This window comes from Trifolium pratense, linkage group LG6, assembly GCF_020283565.1.
Source record: "Trifolium pratense cultivar HEN17-A07 linkage group LG6, ARS_RC_1.1, whole genome shotgun sequence".
Lineage (NCBI taxonomy): Eukaryota > Viridiplantae > Streptophyta > Magnoliopsida > Fabales > Fabaceae > Trifolium > Trifolium pratense.
In genome coordinates, this window is record NC_060064.1 from 14256603 (window position 1) to 14278289 (window position 21687).

Sequence of the window (21687 nt, forward strand, 5' to 3'; positions counted from 1 at the left end):
TTCTTCTAAACAAATGCAAGAGATTAATTTTAATTGGAGTATTGAATTTAAGCAATTGCTGGTCATACCGTGTTGAATTCAGTTGTGGTAAGGAGCCATCGGACGACAAACATCTTTTTGGACATAGCGAACCATGCACGCTGCCGTACCCACCAAGAGGACCACCACCGTAACCTATCCGGCAACCCAACCCGGCGCGTTGACTTCGTTGACCATACCATTTGCGGCTCGGTGGCAACCATCACCGTCCCTACAGCTTTCAGGTCACCGTATCCCATGTTTTTGGAATTACGACATTTTTATGTCTTCTTTTTGGACAATCAATTTTGGCATTTTTTATCTTCCAATTTTTAAAAATAATAATGAAATTTGGCACTAGAACTTCTACATTTCATACTTTTATAAATTAAACATGGTTTATTTATAAAAGTGAATTTTTAAAATAAGGTGATCAAACGTGCATTTAAACCATTAATTTCTAAGTACTCTTTATTTATTAAAAGAATTTTTTTATTATTTAAATGTTGTTGTTTTGATAATTATTGTTCTCTCCATGAGAAATTCTTAGATGAGTCCTCACCTAAGCATTAATGATTAGGCACAACCAATCATATAATTAGAAATAATTAAGATATTAAAAAAATTACAAATAATTAATAGTGTAGTAATTAATAAAATCAAATCTCTTTAACAAAAAAAAAAATTAACAAAACCAAATCTCTATAAATAAGGAAAGAAAAAAAAATACATGTACACTTTATAATTTATTTTCACACGCTCTTTTTTTTTTTCATACTAAGCTTTCTTTTTTTTTTTTTATAATTTTTTTTACTAATTGAATCTTGTATTTATATTAGTAATAAGCTACTAATTCAATTAGTTTATATTTTATTATTTTTCTCTCATTTTATTCCTGTTATCTTACTTGAAAATAATTAAATACTACTGTTAATTAAATATTTTTTATGGCACTTTATATTAATAAGATAATTCAATCGTTAATTTAACTACATAATATAAACTGAATTATCTAGTTTATCGGCTATAAACTACCTTATAATTTATACGACATAAGTTTTTTTTATCAACTATCAAATATTTTTTTATCCAACAAATTCATAATAGTTTGGACAGTCCCTAAGTTTTCAAAAAGTAAAAAAATAATAATGATGTATATTCTTTGATACACAACTTGTATTATTGGTTACCGTTATTCCATACACAAAATTCTTTGAAATATGATAAGTTAGTATCAAAATATGATAAGACATTTACTTAACAGGTATTCAGCAAAGTATTGATCATCGAAGTGTTTACATAAAAATAATTGAAACAAGGAAATTAAAAACAAAATAGAGAGCTTAGTTGGAGAAAAGAAAATATGAGCAATTAGAAAAAAAAAATATTAATAAAGTGCAAAACACATGTTTTTTGATAACTCATTTTTTTCCTTTCCTTATTTATAGAGATTTGGTTTTAATTATTTATCTACTAATTATATGTAATTATTTAATATAATAATGAGTTGTAATTATATGATTGGTTGTGCCTAATCATTAATGCTTAGGTGAGTACTCACCTAAGAATTTCTCTCTCTCCATATCTCGCTTCATATTTTTCATAAAATTAATTTTTTCTTTCTCAATAATAACCACATCTTTTTTTTTTTTCAAAATGAGAGTAGAATGTGAAGAAGAAACTCCAACAATCCACTATCTTGATTCGAAAACTTTATGTTAAAACGATGAACGAAATTAATTATTCAGATTAATCCTCGACTAAAAAGAAACCTAGTCGCAACTTAAAAAAATCTAGTTACACCCAAATTTTGTTGGATCACTGACGATGGTTCTGCAAGTGCACAGAATCGCTACCAAGTAATAAAGTAGTAAGTTTATCGTTCTCCACATGAATTGTGACAAGGTTACTAGTTTCGCTTAGGAATACGGATAGGTGCCTTCACTTTGTTGTTTAAGAATGTATCTTTGCAGGTACTTTAGTAAATGCAGAAAATAAATGACAGAAAAGTAAATTGCGGAAAATAAAAAGGTGTGTGTGTGACCACACGGGGTGATTAAGTGTGGTCGGATCCCTCCCTTACTCCTGCTTGGTGGCTTAATTATTTCCCTCTTCAAGGATTTAGACTCTTGAAAATAAGTATGAAGAACTTTTCTGTCCTATTTCTATTACAAGCTTTTACAGAGTCTAGTTTAAGGTTGTCATATCTTTATTTATACACCATGACCCAGAACCCCACTTTTTCGTTTAAACTTTGGTCTCATCGCCCCTATGACCCCTAAATTATAAGTTGTCACATATGTCCTAAACTAGTCACAAACCCTGCAAGGTAGAAATTATCGTTCTTTCCAATCCTATACTAAGACGGCGGATACTGAATTTAATGATCTCATGTAGGCCTTAATATGTCATCATTCGGTCGGGATTACTAGCTTCGTTTCCTATGCGATATCCACTAGGTCCTTAGATTTTATTCTAATGTGATCAATATTAAAATAACTAAAACCATACAACAAAAGAGTTTGAATAGAAATAACTAAAATTTATAAATATTATAAATAATACAACAAAGCATTCGTAAGGGAGTTTCTCGACTCCACCTAACCTAGGAAAAATAAATTACAAAGACAAAAAGAAAAAAAAAACCTTGTTGGCCTTGGAGTTCTTTGGCCTCCTTGCCTCCTCTTTAGAGTTCTCCTAACTCTCTTGTGAATATTGAATTGTTCTCAATATTTCTGCATGAATAATTGTGAAGGAGGAAGGCTCTATTTATAGTTTTAAGCTGGGTTTGAGCTTTTTCTGCGTATCCATCGCACCTATCGTGGCCACGATGGCGTGTAATTTTGCCTCATCGTGGCCACGATGAATCCTATCATGGTGCGATGGAAGATTTACTCGGGATTTTCTGCTTATTTTTCAAGTCATCATCGTGCCACGATGACAAGCCATCGTGCCACGATGGTAAAGATTTTCAGCGAATTTTCTTCAATTTTAACTGTCTTCTCATCGCGCCACGTTGAACTTCATCGTGGGTACGATGGTGTGTTGCTTTATTCCATTAATGACCTTTTTTGCTATTTTTCCACTTTTCTTGCTTTTGGTCATTGTGTCTTCACTTTTCCCGATATTTGCTTGTTTTTTGTCTTTATTTACTATAAAATCTACACTAATCTACTACTAAAAACGTCATATAATTGACTGTCATCAATCACGATGAGGAGCAGCCAAATGATTATATACATTGGCCTTAGAGTAATCATACACCGGTGAGTTTGACATTATCCAAAACCTTAAGGGTCTGTTTGGTTCGAGAATTTTGGAGGGAAGGGGAGGGGAGCAAAATTCCTCCAAAGACCAATTTTTGCTTCCCCCGAATTGAGGGGATTTGGAGGGGAGTGGAGGGAAGGAAATATTTGATGTTTTCAATTTTATTACAATTCCTAAATTATCCCTAATTTTATTTTAAAATTCCAAAATTGTCCTTTTTAAAGTCGTTAAAAATTAGGTTATCTCTTGTACCAAAAAAAAAAAATTAGGTTATCTCTATTATTATTTACCTAAAAATTGTTTTCTCGTGGGTGCTTCTCTTCCTAGAAATTATTTATCATCTTCTTGTATTCACTCTAGGTATAGTCTCTCGTCATCGTCGATGGACCATATGTCAAAAACTTATGCTAGGAATTACTTACCCCAAATTGTAAACTTCTACTACAAATTACAAAAGCAACACATTGAAGCACTAATAATAACAACTCCAACAAATATTCTCTCCTTATTTTTATGGCAAACGACACCTCTGCATCTCTTTAGAGAAAATTGTTAAAGTTATTACGCTATACTGCATGGTTCATCAAGATCTAAAAATTGCTACCAAAGAATTAATAAAATGGTCCCTTAAAGATATTTTTGGTTTTAGATTGGTCCCTTAAAGAAAAAAAGGTCCAAATAGGTCCCTTAAAGAAAAAAAAAGTCTGAATAGGTCCCTTAAAGACATATCCGTTAATCAGTTTGGTCCCAATAGGACCAAACTGATTAACGGATATGTCTTTAAGGGACCTATTCGAACATTTTTTTCTTTAAGGGACCTATTTAGACCTTTTTTTCTTTAAGGGACCTATTTAGACCTTTTTTTCTTTAAGGGACCAATATGAAACCAAAAATGTCTTTAAGGGACCATTTTATTAATTAAGCCCAAAAATTATAAGGATAAAAATGTAAATGAGTTTATGAATTATCTCCCTTTCTCTCGTGAACCAAACATGTTTGTAATTAAAATCCTTCAGCTCCCTCCCCTCCTCTCCCTCCCCCCCCCCCCCCCCCCCCCCTCTATAAAAATCTCTCCCCTCCCATCAATTGAACCAAACAGACTCTAAGAGGTTAGATTTATGGGCCTCCCATTTATAAAGTATTCAACATCAACTTTATTAACCAAGTGAGACCTAACTCACTTCGCACTTGTCACAACAATCTCCACATCAAGTGTGAGTCATTTAATTTTTTATGTCCCCTCAAGCGGAAGCTTCATGACTTGCCTCATGACAACACATTTGTCAAGAAGACTTTCAATACAAGAGTCGGTTGAACCTGTCATCAAACCATTAACTTTAATACCACCGTTGAGTCATTAAAAGGGCAATTGATGTATTTTTAATTTAACAATTAATAAATATTTATTACTAATAATATTAATTTGAAATGAGAAAAATAAAAGAAAAAAGAGAAGTCTTATTTATACAACACCTAGAGTTAACTACTTGTTCCGTTTCATTCAGCCACCGCCTCTGCGCGGCGCCACTCCTCCTTGAACTGATCATTCCGTGCTATACCATGTGTAAAGAGACTGAAAGTTGCACGAGCAGCAGCAGCAACAATCAACGGAAAGCGGAGGAAGTGATTATTGGAAACGCAAAAGCTATTCAAAAACTCAGAGAACTCATCACATTACCTCTTCTCTTCCCTCGTGAGGCAAATAAGGTAGCTTCAGTTCAGTTCAATTGTTTTTCTCTCTTTACTTCTTTTTTATTACTTGCTGATTATTCCTTCTCATTTCTTTGCTTACAGTTGCAAACAGGGTTGTTGCTGTGTGGTCCTCCTGGCACCGGAAAGGTAACTCAAAATATTGTTTATAATAATTTATATGATTTTTTTTTTTGTATTAACCCTCGAGGACAGCCCCGATAACCTAGGGTTAGGATAAATAAAGTCCGGTCAAGAATTGATCCCACCAGGAATCGAACTCGGGTCCCAAAGCTCATTAACCACTTGAGCCCGATGTTTTGGTTAGTTTATATGAATTTAGTGGGAAGTTAGTTTTTTTTATTGCAAAATGCAAATGTGTTCAATCTATCTTTCAACAACAAGAAACTTAACATAGATAACATAATTATTGATTTGTTTACTCCTTAGAAGCTAGGTTAGAAGTAAGTGTGATTATGCTATGAACCAAAAACTAACATGTCGATATTGCTATGTTGAACACCTTCACCTGGGTTCGAACCTGGGATCTAGCAATTGTGTGTGTGAGTTTCAGTGGTGCTTGTCATTTCGTATACGTGTAAAAAACAACCCCAACATTTTGCTTTGCTTATTAATTTAAAATCAGTTATCTCAATCTATCTTGTATGTGAATGTGATTGCAGAGAAGTTTGGTAAGTGCAGTCGTTGAGGAATGTGGAGCAAATTTGACAATTATCAGGTACTTGTATCTTGAGTATCTAGTTTTGTGAATCCTGTGTTCCCAATTTCTATGACCTGAATCAATTACTCGTTTGTTTTTTGTGTGCAGCCCAGACACTGTTTACAGCACAAATGCTGGTGAAAGTGAGAGAACTCTCCGCGAGGCTTTTTCAGAGGCATCATCTCATACCGCCTTGGGCAAGTCCTCAGTTATCTTTATAGACGAAATAGACACACTTTGTCCTCCCCGAAATTCCAAGTATGTGACAATTCACGAATTTTACGCTGAATAATACTTTTGTGGTTTTCTGTAGCTTTTGCTTCTTTTTATTGAGATCAATTTGGTTACAACAATCACAATTTAATGAAAGTAGAGAAAAAAAAATCTCAATTAAGAGAACTTATGCTGATAGGTAAAAAGTCTATGCAGAATAGGGTGAAAAGTCTCCATTAAGTGAACACCCTGGTCTATGCAGAATAGGGTAAAAAGTCACCAGGCCCAAAATTATTAAGTTGTATCAAGGGAGCGATGTAGGGAGTTAGACTCATAGGAGTTACGATAATGCAGTAGGCGGGTGGGCGGGGGGATTAGATTGCGAACACGCTTCTTGAATTGCTTAGGAAGTCAATATATTTTGTTTTTGTGCTTTTGCTATCTACTGTTGTTCATATTTTGATATCAATGACATATTTTTAATAATAATATAGTATTATTCAGCTATTTCTTCGGTTCCAATTTTATCACATTATTAGCCTTGACTATCTATTTTATAATGCTATTGTATAATATTTTTGTCGCGCCTTCACATTTGTCGGCTATTTTAAATTTAGAAAGAATTATATATGCATGCAACCGGCGTATTGATCCCGTTATTTTACGCTGTTCGCATGCAGAAAAGGGCAAGATGTCCGAATTGCTTCCCAACTTGGTATTTTGATGGATTCAAACAAAGCAACCTCTTCTACGCCAGGGGTAGTTGTGGTTGCATCAACTAACAGGTTACATATTAAATTATTGTTGAAACTTAAGATTTTTTTATAAAAAGAGGGGTGACAATAATAAGAACTTTGAATTTTTTTATTAGTTTTTAATATTTGGTTTTTGCTTGTATAGTGTTGATGCAATTGACCCTGCTTTAAGAAGATATGGACGTTTTGATATTGAAACTGATGTTACAGTCCCCAATAAAAAGGAGCGCCTTCAAATTCTAGAGGTAAGTGTGAAAGACACTATTTTTGGGCCTTCAACTAATGTCTTCTTTTAGAATTATTTGATTCTCGAAGATGATATAAAAGCCTTTGGATGCAATAAGTTAGGAGCGCGAACCTTGAGATGTGAAGGATGTGTTTTGTATGTGTGTGTGCGCATATAAAACCATTCATGGGTCTCTATTAACACATTAAGTAGTTAGGATGATTTACTTTTTGGTAGTGGTATACATTTTTTCAGATTGTTTATGCAATTTCGAAGGCCTATTGTTTAGTGAGAAAAGTCAATCTATCAGATTACAACCACGAATTTATGTATTTTTCATATTGAACTTATTTTAGCTGTATACAAGAAAGATTCCTCGAAATTCATGCGACTTAGAATCCATTGCTGCATCATGCAATGGATATGTCGGAGCTGATTTATGGGCTTTGTGTCGTGAAGCTATCAAATCTGCAATCAGAAGGTCTTTAATTGCAAAGAAAGATGTCAAAAAAGACTCTAGTTTAACGATGGAAGATTGGAAGAATGCAAGCTCTCTTGTTCAACCAAGTATAACAAGAGGCATTACTGTGGAAATTCCCGATGTGACTTGGAACGATATTGGTGGATTGAAAGACGTGAAGGTTGTACTTTGTAAATTTTTTATTTGATTTTTACTCTGAAAATATCATATTTTAGCAATGTCTGAGTGTGTCCTCCCTTGGACAGACAAAGCTCAGGCAAGCTGTTGAGTGGCCTATGAAGCATCCTGCCGCATTTTCAAGATTGGGAATAACCCCTAATCGTGGAATTCTTCTCCATGGGCCTCCAGGATGTTCCAAAACTACTCTTGCTAAAGCTGCTGCAAATGCTGCTAATGTTCCCTTCTTTTCCTTGAGGTTTGAATAATTTTAATTTTTTTAAGCAGGGCTTATCATTGCAGTGTGGAGAGTCTAGACATATTTTTAGGACTGAAGTTTATGATGACAAAGATAGAATAGATCCTTTCATTTTCCCTAGGACTATTTTATTTTTAATGCTCCACAACCAGTGTTGTCAAATGCCGGCCTAGGCAGAATTTGTGGCGGAGTTTTGGACATCCACCATAGGCCACAATGGCATGTTTATTATATGGCAGATTTTTTAGTCTTCCATCATGTTCTACCATAAGCCATCTATAACACTAGTACTCATAAATGTTCGTATCTATTGCGAATGTGATGTCCTTTTCAAGCCCTATTTTGAGATTATGGCTCTTGGGCAAGGGGTGAAAAACAAAAAGCACTTGTAAGATCATGTATGCTAAACAATAAAGATGGTTTGAGAAATTGAGATTAATTCTTAGTTGCTATAAGATCACGTTGAACATAGTATGCCATCTTTCATAAATGGGTAAATAATGTGACTAAATTCTTAGTTATTACTTTGAAACCATTAATTCAATTATTCAACTGTTTTTCCAGTATTATCACTCCTATTTAAAGTGGCATTCTTATAATTCTCTATAGCGATGATGTTATGATTTGATATGTTCCACATTCCAATTTGTGCACTTCTGTATAACAATCAGATCTCTGTTTATATTTTTATTCCTTACATCATTTTCTTTCTTTGCAATTCAGTTCTTATAGCAGCTGGTTTCCACATTAAGGAAATATTTTGAAGTAATGAATTATGAATTAGTTGTGCAGATGTACATTCAAAGTATGTCGGAGATGCAGAAAGTTATCTTCGTGAAATTTTTCGCAAAGCACGGCTTGCCGGAAAAAGTATAATATTTTTTGATGAAGTTGAGTCAGTAGCTGGCAAACGGTTAGTAACCTTCTTTTGTATGTGTTATGGAAAATAATCCCAAGAGTTATTGTGTTGCTGTGAGCCTTTTACACATCGTGATATGCTGATAGCATTTCACAATTAGTTTTCAATTGTTTTGACATAAGAAAATGTATTTTATTTAATTTTTTATGCTGAACGGTGCACTGAATAGGATCTTGCATGTAGTCTGAAATGTAGCTACATGCTCCGACATTTTCTTTTCATCTGCTTAACATCTGTGATATGGTATATAGTATTTCCCTGAATAATAGTGTGTTGGAAAGAATGTTAGATAGTGCATTGATGACACTTTGGTAAACTCTCTATTTCTGTAAGAAAAAAAAAGTAATGTTCTTGAGATTTCCTTAATTTTAGGGGTGATAGTTCGAGCAGTAGTTCCGCAGCTAGTGAGAGGCTTTTATCTACTCTGCTAACTGAGATGGATGGTTTAGAAGAAGCCAAAGTAAGTACTTTATTTTCTTTCTTTCTTTGGACATTATGTCCTTATTCACTATAGAATTCTTTTATCAAGAGATTGGTGGACAACATCTCTTCTATTTTACATTTTTTTTCTTTTTCTTTCAGGGAGTCCTTGTTTTTGCAGCTACGAATCGCCCTTATTTACTTGATGCTGCACTTATGCGTCCTGGACGATTTGATATGGTACAAATATTTACAAACATTACTTGTAATTCATGTTGTTATTACTAAAACACAAGTTTGTTAATAACGAGACTATTTTTCGAATCACATTAAAATATTTTAATCATTTGTCTCATTCATTTTATTTTTATGTAATTTTAGATTTTGTATGTGCCACCGCCTGATTTGGAGGGTCGATTGGAGATACTTAATGTACACACACGTAGGATGAAATTACAGAGTGATGTTGATCTTAGAAAACTAGCAGAAGATACCGAGCTCTTCACAGGTGCTGAACTAGCAGGATTGTGTAGAGAAGTTGGAACAGCAGCTCTAAGGGAAAACATTGACGCGAGTGTTGTTTTTGACCGTCATTTCCAGATTGTTAAGAATGCTTTAAATCCATCGTTAACAAAAGAAGCAATTGATTCATACTCGTCTTTTAGGAAGACCTCATCTCGAAGCGGTTGCCTAGAATAGAATATCGAATAAGAAGAAAGAGCTGGTTGTTTTCTTTGTCTTTGGCTGAAGCTGGTGCAGTCAGCACCATGTTACATGTTACATGTTACTGCAGCACTATTTTTGTTTTTGTTTCATTGAAGCTGGTGCAATACTGTTAAATACTATATCTGTATATCATGCATGATATTTTTTTTTTTTTCTTTCTTTAACGTTAGATAATATCATTAGAGTTTTTCTTCAAACAAAGATAACATTAGATGACAAATAGCTTTTCTTCAATTATCAAACCATCAATAATGAACAAACTCTTTAATAAGGAAATTAAAACAAACATGCCATTAAGGAATCTCCAGAATAGTTTCCCCTTGATAAGGCGAGTCATGCATAAGTATGACACGTTTGACCTAGGGTAGAGTAACTTATTTCATTCCCTGGGCTTTTCATCCGGGCTTTAATGTATGACACCACAGGAGCACGACAAGGGCGCATAGCCTTCCACGAGGAATTTTCGCAGAATAGTCAGACAATGTATCAATAATGGTTTTACCCTTCAACTGATTTTGCAAATGGATTCATCGTGTTTTTTATGAAGCAGAACCAAAAGACATGATGATGGTGGGTGCATGCTTCAATGATGATGACGGTGGTGGTTGTGATAGAGTTGCTCATTGATGGTGATGATGGTGGTCGCGACATAGCTGCTTCATAACAATGACGGGGAATGAAGAATGGAATAAAATGAGAAATTAAGGTTCAATTGAACTATTTTATAAGACGTAGTCACTTAAATAGTGAGAGTTAAAAATGGGGACCAAATTCAAAAACAAAACAAAAAAAAATATTACGGTGATTATTCAATAATTTCTTTTAAAAGTACTAAAACCAAAACTGATAAATTTAGGCAAAATTACATATTTAGTTCTTTAACTTAATTTCAGGTAACAATTTAATCTTTTATCTTCTTTTTTATGTCATTTTTGTCCTTTTTTATCCTTAATTAACTCATGTTTGTATATGATTTTTCAAGTTTTAAATATATTCTTCTTTTAGGGCATAAATATATTTATGATTGAGAGTAAACAAAGAAAAAAAAAACTATAAATTCAAAACTTAAAATTCGGAATGTGCCCTCAATCTCTTTCTGACACAGGGCTAAACGCTCTAGAAGCGAAATAATGACCCTCACACGTAGGGTTGATGAACCTGCCTTTTTGGTTGGCGTGGGGTGAAAGACTTTATGAAAAAAAAAGACTAAAATGTTAACTCAAATTATGTTAAACGACTAAAAATGTAATTTTGCCATATATTTAAAGAAACAAAATATATATATTAATTTTTTTATTTATTTTGAAACAAATTAAAATCACATTAAAATCAAACGGACTCAATTGAATCGTTTTACATTTTATAATTGTTACCCATTAATTAATTAAATTTTATAATTTTACACAAATAAATGGAATCAAAACCTCACCAACTACCTTTTGTAAAAAAAATAAAAAAAAAAACCTTACCAACTACAAAAAAAAAAAATGGAAGCAAAGTGGATAAGCCCAATACTTATCAACTTTTCTTTTTGACAATAATTTTTTTTTGACTAAAAAAAAGTACTTGTCAAAAAAAAAATACTTCTCAACTTTATAATTTTTTTTTTAAGCAACCAAACTTAGTGCATTTCATTTTATAATAATAGTTTCAATACAAGGTGGACAATAATCAAAAATTTGGGGACTAGCATTAAAACGAGTTGCTTGCGCAAGATCATGAGCTACTCGATTGGCTTGTCTCCTAACATAACTGACCTTACAGTTACAGTTTTGACTCATATTTAATAATCTACGACACAACTCAATAATAACACCAAACTCGGTGTTATTTCTAGACTTCTTATTTATAGCATGTACCACTTGGAGGCAATTAGTTTCAATTTGAACATTTGACATATTAGCATTTTGTAACCATTGAAGTGCTTCCAGAATACCTAGTGCTTCCGCCTCTACTATCTCTAGTTTTCCGTTAAGTCTTGTGTATGCACGCACAAATTTCCCTTGATCATCACGCACACATGCCCCTATACAATATATGTTCAGCTCCGCATAGCATGCTATATCTATATTACATCACTACTAGAAAAAAATTAATCTGGGACGGAATTTTCCGTCGCACAGTAGTACAAATTTCTGTCCCGATTTCATTTTGGGACGGAATTTGGGACAAAATATTTTCGTCGCAATTCGCTCGTCGCAATTTGTTGGGGACGGAATTTTTACTTCCGTCACACATTCGAGACGGATTTAGGGACGAAATATAATTATTTGGTTATACACATTAATACATTCCGTCCCAATATTGCGACAAATTTCTTAATTTCCGTCCCAATTTGGCGACAGATTACTTGCACTCCGTCCCAATTTATTTATTTATTTCCAAATGTTGGAACATAATTATACAAAAATTCCGTCACAGATAAATTATGGGTGACTGGTTTTATTTATAATTTTTCCACCTATTAATGCTTTTATTAGTTTAAAAAATTCATCCCAAACTACAGACTGTTTGCAAACATCAATCATTCCATATAAACATAAGTATCTCACATAACAAAAATTCACCCCAAACTACAAACTGTTTGCAAACATCAATCATTCCATCAGAAACATAAGTATCTCAATAACAAAATATCAAAGTTTTATCAATACATCCAAAAGGTTGAAGTTCTAATAACTTGAAGGTGGCTACAAAATTTCATACTTTAAATAATTTTCTACATTCCAAAATCATCAAATATTACTTCATCTAAATCCATTAAATCCGTATCTATATTTGCATAGCTTGCAGCAATCCTTTTATAATCAGTTGCCTTAGTCGCAGATAAATGTAGGCCAAAAAATATGAAATGCCTCAAGCATAACAACAGATTAGCCAAACAAGCCCAAAAACCACCAGCACAAAACAGATGCTCAAAACAGAATCCCAGCTGCAGAGAGAAAAAGATAGGCAACATTAAATCTCAGAAATCCAAAACCAAGGTCAGGCTAAACAAAACAAACCCGAAAGATACACTAGTCATCTAGCTAGAGAACTCAGAATCTTAAAAACAAAACACTTTTTTCTTATAGATTCAGAATTAACTAGTTGAAAAAAAGAGAGTAGCAAATATGAGTAATAAGAGGAAAACAAGCCTAATATTAAACATACATCAACCTCAAATTATAGTAATAGGATAACAAGCATAATAACACATTAATATCACATCCAACTAAGCCTTAAATTACTTGAACATTGGATTGTTAGATATCTACAAGTCTCGACTTTTTTCTACTTGCACAAACCAAGTTAAAACTAAAGGGGTAAATAACTTCATAACAAAACACTTATAACAGTAGTATACAACTTAAAATTCACAATGAGTACACTATAAATTAGCTTATTGTATCCAACATATTACTACCAATACTCCAATTCTAATCATGACACACCAGACCCTTGATCTACTAAAAAAGAAGCACACCTAGAAACAAACAAAACACAACCAAACTACTAGCAGGAAAAACCAAGCAAATAAGACATCCATCATCAACACCTTTGATTCATGTAGCCTAACCTTTAAGCCACATACCAGCCCTGTACCATAACCAAATATATACTCCACACCAAACCCCCATAGATATAGTCCACATACAATATGAGAAGCATAAAACAATCCACTTGAGTATGTCATTCAACTCCACACTAGACCCTCACAATTATGTCATTCATAGAATACAAGAAAATATCAAATATATATCATGTAAATTACTTTGCCCACACCATTATGTCAATCCTAAAAAATAAAATCATTGCAGCACACAAACTTTAAAAGAAAATAAAAACAATTTTGTCAAGTCATTCAATCACATTGTCTCGTGATGTAAAATATTGGTTTCAAACAAATTATCTTTTTATAGTTAAATCAAACAAATTTTTATCATCATATAGAGAAGTGATAAAACAAAGAAATCATAATAATAATATATGTGAAATTAAAGAATAAAAAAATTGAAGGGTTGGGTTTGAGAACTTACATCAACTGTTTAGCAAGAATAAGAACTTAAAAACTTTCTCATTCCGATTAGATTTGTACAGTTTTTCTTTCAACTCTAAACAAAGAAAATAGGCAAAAATGTCATAAAATGGACAATAGAGGGAGCAAATGAGTAAAGGGGTTGATATTGCATAAGCAGAAAACAAAGTAATAAGGGTACAAGGTAAGTAAAAGAATTGATGTACCATATAGACAAGGTATAGCTTTATTTCAGCTATTGTTCCTTTCATTCCATAAACTAGGACAGAAGATTTGCTAAATATATATAAAACAACATAATCAAGAAAGACAACCAAAATCAGAACATAAAACTAATGAGCAATTAAGAATACTATACTATTACGAGACACAACAAGTAAATAAATAAGCAAATAAAATTATGTTAGAACTATCAAGTAAAAAAAGTAAATTAACAAAATAGTAATAAGTTAGAAATAGAGCTGTAAAAAGGGCCTTAAGGGGCCGGCCCTTTAAGGGGCGGATCCACTTATTCCTGATTATTAGTTTTATTTAAATTTTAAACACAGTTTTTTTAGGGTGTCGATCGTGGACAGTGCTGATTGAAGAAAACGAGAATAAGTTCACGACACTAGAAAAATTGTTTAAAATTTAAATAAAATTAATAATCAGGAATAAGTGGGTCCGCCCCTTAAAGGGCCGGCCCCTTAAGGCCCTTTTTACAGCTCTAGTTAGAAATACAAACCCTAATCTTACAGTCATACAAACCCTGCTCAGCCAATTCCTCCTCGCCGCCACTGCCCATTTCCAACAGCAACCTGTTTAATGATGTTATTAAAATTTTCACTTTCGTTTTCGAAAATGCAAAAATATAAATAACAGATGGTCTTACTTTCAGCGTGGTAATGGATCTGGAATTAGGATTTTGGTGGAACTGAACAGAGAGAATGACGGAATGAGCGCGAAATAGAATGGAAAAACACCAAATTGAAGGGGAAAACACCAAAGGGAGAATTAGGGATAAGAGGATTAGGGTGAAGAAAAAATATAATCGCATACCTTGATTGAAGACAAGCACAGATGAACGAGATCTCGAAAAGGAAGAACGAGTTCCAAGAAGAGAGCGATTAAGTTGAGAGGAGGAGAGAGTGGTGGCGTTGAGACGAGGAACAAGAGCGATTTGCTGTTTTCTTCACAGAGATTAGGTTTTCTTCTCTGTTGGAGAGGAATTTTAGATTTTAGATTTTCTTCCAACCCTTTTTTGTTTTTGTTTTACTCTTCCAACACTTAATCTACTAACTCCTAAGTTACTAACAATTATTTTAACACTTACCAAAAAAAATATTTTATTTTAACATTATTGGCGCCAATATTCCCCCTCTATTTTTCAGTAAATTTTTGAATAAAATACAAAATTTGTCAAAATATTTTACTACCACCTTATTGGAGGCAATATTCCCTCCTTTATTTTTCAGTAATTTTTTAATAAAACAAAAAATTTGTCAAAATATGAGACTGAAATAAAATTCCGTCCCAACTTTATGACAAAAATGTCAATCCGTCTCAAATTGGAGACAGAATATACATTCCGTCCCAAACTAATAAATGATTTTTTAATAAAATATTAAGGATAGAAAATCGTCGCAAATCCCGTCCCAATTTAATTATTTTGGGACAGAAAAAATTTCCGTCACAAAATTCCGTCCTAATTCGATTTTTTTCTAGTAGTGCATTTTAGTGCTCCTACCAGAGGTTTGGTCCACGTATGCCTCGTTGTGACTGTGTTAATACTGATGTTGTTTGTTTTTAGCTATTGCGCCAATTCCCAATCATAAAGGGTGTCTTTTGTTCTTCTAATTACCTCATACACTGTTGGTAATTTCTCGTGCCAATATTTTTGATTCCTCCGCCACCATATATTCCATACCAGCATAGCAATATAGGATAAATCATTAGCATTTATTTCTTCCATCATTTGAAACATCATAGGAACCATGCCAATTGCCTTTGATGTATAATCATTTATTTGTTCCCACAAATATGTTTCTCTCCATACTTCTTCAGCGGCTAAACAACCAAAAAAACAGTGTCACTCATTCTCTTCATAACTACCACAATTGGGACATTTATTGTCACAAGACACACTTTTTCTCACTAGCCTACTTCTAACAGGCAAGCAGTCTCTCAGCAAATGCCACATAAATATTTTTACTTTGTTCGGGACTTGTATTTGTCAAAGTTGCCTCCAATTATCTTATTCTTTGAGATGATTATTGTCAACAATATTTTCCATAAGCTGGTAATAGGCTGACCGAACCGTGTAAATCTTTCTTTACTATACCTCCATATTGAGTCATCATCTTGAGTAAACAAGTTTCTCAACTTTATAATTTGTTGTTACCCATTATTAATTATTAATTAAATTAATTAGTATAATAAAAACAAATATAAAAACAATGGGATATTTTTTTAAGGTGAATGGAAAAAGAGTAGAAGACGTGTGGAAATAAATTGATAATAATAATATCATGTGATTCTAAATTGTGTGAGAGGAATTGTACAAAACCGAACCGTACAAACAAGATAATGCGGTGACTCTTTTGTTTTTCTTTTTGTCAGTTTACAAACATTGAACATAGAAAAATCAATTATTATCACTATAAAAAAAAAAGAGGTTTTTTTTTTTTGTTGTTGTTGTTGGGTTTTCTTTCTTACCCATTTTTTTTTTTGTTCATGCTTATAAGGCACAAATCCTTCTCCTATCTTTCTTCTTCTTTTTCTTCTTGACCCTTCTTATTATTCCTTTCCCTCATTCTTAGAGGGAAGGAAAAGAAGAACAAGATAATATTAATATTATTATATATTTATTTTTATTATTAATATTAATTTTCCCCCTTTTTGGGTGAAACCAAAAAACACAAAAAAGAACCATGGATTCATCGTTTGTCTCCAACGATGTTGTTTCTGGGTTCAAAGATAAGGAGTCAATGGTTGACCCTTTTTTGGTTGAGGCTCTTCAGAACCCTAGGCATCGTCTTACAAGTTAGTATCTTCTTAAAAATCTTATCTTTGAGTATTTGTTTTTGATTTTTAATTGTGGATTTTTTATTTTTGGGTTAGTTATGTGTTGATTTTTCATGAGTTTGCTTCAAAATTGTTCCTTTAGTTCGATTTAGCTTTGACTTTTTGATGGTTGTATAGATTTTGTATCAAGGTTTTGATTTGGATAATCTGTGTTTTTTTAATTATCATGTCAGATCTGGAATGGTTGTTGTTTTGTTTGTGTTTTGTTGTGATGATTTGAGATTGAGACTCTTAATTTTGATGTGTAACGTTTGAATTGTTTGTTTCTGTTGAGATGAAATCTTTGAAATTAGATGTTATTTGGGGGTACCGTGTTGCAATTTATTCAAATTTCATGTTGGTTAGATGTGAATCCTAGCCCTAGGTTTGTTGAAGATTATATTTTCCTTCCAAGGATAACATTTAGGCCATGAATTTCAATGTTTATTCCTTAAAATTTTGAAGGATTAGCTAGGGTCACTATGAAGCTCGGACACAGACACGGTGTCGAAACCGATAGTAATTTGAGAAAACGACACTATTCAACTTAATTGTAAGTGTCGTTGTCGTGGTGTCCGACACCGGAACACACCTAATTTGAGGAGTGTCTGTGCTTCACATGCTAGGGATGATGAAGGGAAGTGCCTTGGTTTCCAAAGTTCACTGATTCTGTTTTAGTATATTGTTTTAATGATTGAGTGTTCAAAAGCATGTCGTTCACTGTGGTTTATTGATGCTCTCTTCCCGCTTTCCATCGTTTTTTTTCATGGCTTATAAAATTAGGCTGCTAGTCTCTTTCTTAAGATTCTTTTTCACTTGTCTGTCTGGACATAGACTTGAGCTACACTATGCTGGAGCAGGTCATAAGGCTCATAATTGACGTCACGTGGCACCGATATTTCATATTAAAGGCTTGTCCGGTGTTTAACATGTGTCGGCACCGGTACATGTGGTTACATTGAATCACTTCCGTTGTTTTAAATTATTATCGATATCTACGAGTCACTGTCTGTGTTTGTGCTTCATATCTCATTGTTTATTGTTTATTTGGGTCACAAATTTGTGCTGTCATTATGCTTCATTTTCAATTTCCCCTTTCCCTAGTACGTTAGCATAAATCATGACACTTTTTTAATCGTTTTCTTTTACTTTGTTTGCATCATTAGTTCTGCGGATGGAGCTGGATATCCAGAAATTTATGAATAACGCTGATCAGCATCATTTTGAATTTCAACATTTCCCTTCTTCTTATCTCCGATTGGCTGCACATCGTGTTGCTCAACACTACGGCTTGCAAACAATGGTTCAAGACAATGGATTAGATGGCCAGAGTAAAATTTTGGTCAGAAAGTTACCTGAAAGCAAGTACCCTGTAGTTCGCTTATCTGAAATACCTGCAAAACAGTTGGACAATGAGAAATCTGAGCTGAAAAAAATCGTCATTCGACCTAGGCCTCATAACAGTGGTTTGAATGGAGCTAATGATTCCACAAAAAAAGGAAACCCATTGAGAAGTGTGGAAGAGAGGAAGGAGGAGTATGATCGGGCACGAGCACGTATCTTTAATGGCTCCACAAGCTTTGATTCAGTTGATACCTCATCCATGGTCCCAATAGATGGGAAAAGTTCTTCAATGAGCAAGGATGAGAATGAAACTAGCAAAATTGCCATGGCTGATCCAGAAAGATGCATCAATTTCAGGGATAATGGTTATCCTCGAGTTGCCATTATCAGAGATAGGGAAAAGGATCGAAGTGATCCAGATTATGATCGCAGCTATGGAAGGTGAGTTCTATCACTGTACTTTTGAGAGCTTTTAGAAAACGCATGACATAGTTGCAAACACAATTAGTTTGCCATTTTATTGTGCTACATTTTGCATTGTGTTTGTATGCTATCTTTGTTCACGAGAGATACACAGAAGATTGAGAGCTAAGAATGACATTTCTTTTATTTTTGTCATATTATGGAACTCTGTATTCTATAACTTACAAAACTTGTTTATAGATTTTTTTGTTTCTTCTTTTCTAGTTGATGCATTTGTATTGGTTCAAACTTTAAGGGCCTGTTTGTCTTGACTTATTTGAGCTTATGTTATTCATTCTATTGACACAAACACTTATGAGACTGTTTGAGAGAGCTTATGGAAACATCTTATGACATGCCTATAAGCTGTTTTCAGCTTATTTCCATAAGCTCTCATGATAGCTTATGAAATCAGCTTATGGCTTATATGAAAATATTTCGACTTTATTATCTTTTGTTATAGCAATAACTTATATGACAAGTGTTTTTGCTATAAACTCTTAATTAATCTGTTTATCTAAACTGGGCCTAAATGTAATAGTTGGCTTATTTATCAGATTGAATTTCATTGTTGGTTCAGGTATGCCAGGAGTTTATCAGCCTCTGCAATTAACTTGGTGCCTTTTAATTTGCCAAACGCTCAACCTTCATTTGCTCAGTATGAACCTACTTTCAATCCGTTGGTTCAGATGCAACAAACTCAGGCTTCAATTGGATATGGGCTTCCTTCAACCCCGATGATGAGTCCTTTTGTTACGCCGACTTTGAATCCGACATCTGGGGATGGTGCTTACCTACAGTGGCCAAGTCCTACAATGATGTATGCACATTCATATGACCAATTTAGACATGCTGTTTACCAGGTAACCACATTTATTTTACCTGATTGAATTTAATCGGTGATTTCTGTACTAGAATTTTCAAATACCGTGTAATGTAGGTGTTGTAGGTTAACCATTTTGATTGTTTAAAATGGCTTTTGGGAATGACTTGTCTTCTGTAACAGAATGATTGTAGATTTTTGGATTGTTAGGCTATTTTTATTCTCCAATTTGCACTGTCCAAATTTTGTGGCGATGTGCATTGGAGTTATAGTTTTCAAGATTCATACCGATTTTCCTGATATGTGATATCATGACTCATCAGTGTCACTATAACTTCACTGACTACCCTCAGTAAAACCACTTCTAGCACATATTGTTAGGCACTTAGGCTATGTTATTAATCTCGGATAGTGGTGCGAAGCGTCCAATCCCAAAACAGCTGAAGACTGTTATTACGAAGACTAACCTAAAATAGCACTTTTGGCCCTTTGATATTTGTGCAATCCCCCCCCCCCAAAGGTATTTTCTTTTGGCATGCACAAACTCCAAAAACAAGCTAAGAACCTAGAAACAAAGCCGAGGAAGGGTAGAGAACTTGAACATGCCAGCTGTCGTTACAAACACCGTAGTGGTTACCAGAAATTGCCTCCGCCATTGCTAGAGACGAAGAGTCGCCATGTTACTTTTGATCTTTGCAGTCGTAGAAATGCGGAGTAGAATAGAGTGTCTCTTGTGTGTTATTGTTTTTTGTTAATTATTACTGGAAAGAGAGGCAGAGCAACTTGACTTAAATTAGGAAAGGACAAAAAACCCTTAAAATTTTAAAGTTGGATATACCGCAGGTTAACTACTAAGGACATTACAAACCCTAACCATTTAGTGGCCACTAAAGGGTAATTTTGCTTCTATTTGACGGTGATTTGTGGCCGCTGCTGTTAGTTGCAGAAAGCTAGGATTTAGAGTCACACCATGGTTCATTCCTGCTCCGTTATAGAGCAATTATTCACGACATGTGCTATATCTAAGGTGTTCCCTGTTTAAAAGGGTTCCCAATGATCCCCGATTATTGACCTTTGATTTATTTATGGTTGATACACTGGTGATTTTTATTTTTTATTTTAATTATGATCTGATGCTTATCGTAAGGGGAACACCAGCGTGTGCGTTTAATAAAGAATCAGCTTGAATTGTTATTTCCCCTTGTATCAACACATTTTTTTGTAAAATAATAGAAGTAAACTGTAAAATTAAACGAAACTACTCCGTGGAGGAGCACATTTTTCTTTCTTCTAGTCATAGTTTGATGAATTTGCCTCCCTGACAGATTTATTTTTGTCCATTATTAAATTGTCTGATCTTATTTGTTAGATAGTTATCATGCATCTGATATACTTTTTGCTGCTTTGCAGGCTCCATTTGGTCAACCTTTGAGCTTTGACTATTCACAGAACTATTAGATGATATTTAGGGAGGAAGGTTTGGATTTGGAGGCAGAAGTTATGTTGTTAGCCTTTTAGGAGATCTCATTATTAGGTTAATTTTTCAGTACTCCTTTATTATAGACCTTTCTTTGATTATGTTATTGTAGTATGTATGTCTTTGGTTTTCAATTTTGATGGTTACAATATATGGTTCAGTACTTCTTATGTGACAGTTTATAAAATAGTAAACTCTAGTGGATTTTATGCATTTATTATAATATAATATATATGGTACTAATGTTTCTGTGGTGGATTTAAAATATATATATTTGTCTAATGTTGTGGAGGCACTGATTAATGCTTGGTTTACTAAATCTGATAGAGACTTGAATGTGAAAGTGGGCCTTGACTTTGGCCCAAGACTAAGGTGTGATGAGGTGGCATGAGTGCATGAGGACTTACTCCACTATATAAGGAGTGTTATGCACAAGGAAGAACCTAGCTAGAATTTCAGTTAGAATTAATGGGATCACTTTTAGTGATTTGGGGCACTTTAGTGCTTTGGGGCTAGTATACTCTCTCTACTAGTTTGTTACCTTTGTTATTTTCATTTTCCATTTTCATAAACTGTGTAATTGTTCATCTGTTTTTCAATCAATACAATTACATATTTCTCCATTTCAATCTTATTTTCATTATTTGAGATCTAGAGCTTCATCAATTGGT

General features: G+C 33.7%; 2 protein-coding genes and 1 long non-coding RNA gene across 5 annotated transcripts; 2 read left to right on the forward strand and 1 right to left on the reverse strand.

The window, feature by feature from the left end:
• The first annotated feature begins 4736 nt into the window (after positions 1-4736).
• On the forward strand, positions 4737-10110 carry LOC123888258 (cell division control protein 48 homolog B). Of its 2 annotated transcripts, XM_045937261.1 has the most exons (12): positions 4737-4992; positions 5080-5124; positions 5658-5713; positions 5804-5953; positions 6589-6693; positions 6809-6908; positions 7246-7530; positions 7616-7785; positions 8570-8698; positions 9077-9164; positions 9287-9364; positions 9506-10110. In XM_045937261.1, exons 1-12 carry the CDS (start codon positions 4846-4848, stop codon positions 9821-9823), a joined length of 1671 nt encoding a protein of 556 aa, XP_045793217.1. In that variant the 5' UTR covers positions 4737-4845; the 3' UTR covers positions 9824-10110. The 2 variants fall into 2 exon arrangements, with proteins under 2 accessions (XP_045793217.1, XP_045793216.1); XM_045937260.1 differs by having other exon boundaries at positions 4816-5124; positions 9506-10054.
• A 2160-nt stretch (positions 10111-12270) lies between these two features.
• Positions 12271-15200, reverse strand: LOC123888259. Of its 2 annotated transcripts, XR_006802027.1 has the most exons (6): positions 14907-15200; positions 14740-14781; positions 14593-14665; positions 14075-14144; positions 13870-13944; positions 12271-12782 (listed from the first exon to the last, which is right to left on the reverse strand). It is a non-coding gene; the product is annotated as an uncharacterized LOC123888259 (long non-coding RNA). The 2 variants fall into 2 exon arrangements; XR_006802028.1 differs by lacking the exon at positions 14075-14144 and having other exon boundaries at positions 14907-15198.
• A 1331-nt stretch (positions 15201-16531) lies between these two features.
• On the forward strand, positions 16532-21298 carry LOC123888261 (cAMP-regulated phosphoprotein 21). The gene is made up of 4 exons (XM_045937262.1): positions 16532-16889; positions 18077-18695; positions 19297-19579; positions 20950-21298. Exons 1-4 carry the CDS (start codon positions 16778-16780, stop codon positions 20995-20997), a joined length of 1062 nt encoding a protein of 353 aa, XP_045793218.1. The 5' UTR covers positions 16532-16777; the 3' UTR covers positions 20998-21298.
• Positions 21299-21687: the final 389 nt, after the last annotated feature.

Bases quoted from the DNA above. Each gene is read 5' to 3' on its own strand.
- LOC123888258 (XM_045937260.1), top strand. From the start codon at position 4,846: ATGTGTAAAGAGACTGAAAGTTGCACGAGCAGCAGCAGCAACAATCAA. The intron at 5,125-5,657 runs GTAACTCAAAAT...ATGTGATTGCAG, and splicing joins GTCCTCCTGGCACCGGAAAG to AGAAGTTTGGTAAGTGCAGT. The intron at 6,909-7,245 runs GTAAGTGTGAAA...AACTTATTTTAG, and splicing joins AGCGCCTTCAAATTCTAGAG to CTGTATACAAGAAAGATTCC.
- LOC123888261 (XM_045937262.1), top strand. From the start codon at position 16,778: ATGGATTCATCGTTTGTCTCCAACGATGTTGTTTCTGGGTTCAAAGAT. The intron at 18,696-19,296 runs GTGAGTTCTATC...TTGTTGGTTCAG, and splicing joins TATGATCGCAGCTATGGAAG to GTATGCCAGGAGTTTATCAG. The intron at 19,580-20,949 runs GTAACCACATTT...GCTGCTTTGCAG, and splicing joins TTAGACATGCTGTTTACCAG to GCTCCATTTGGTCAACCTTT.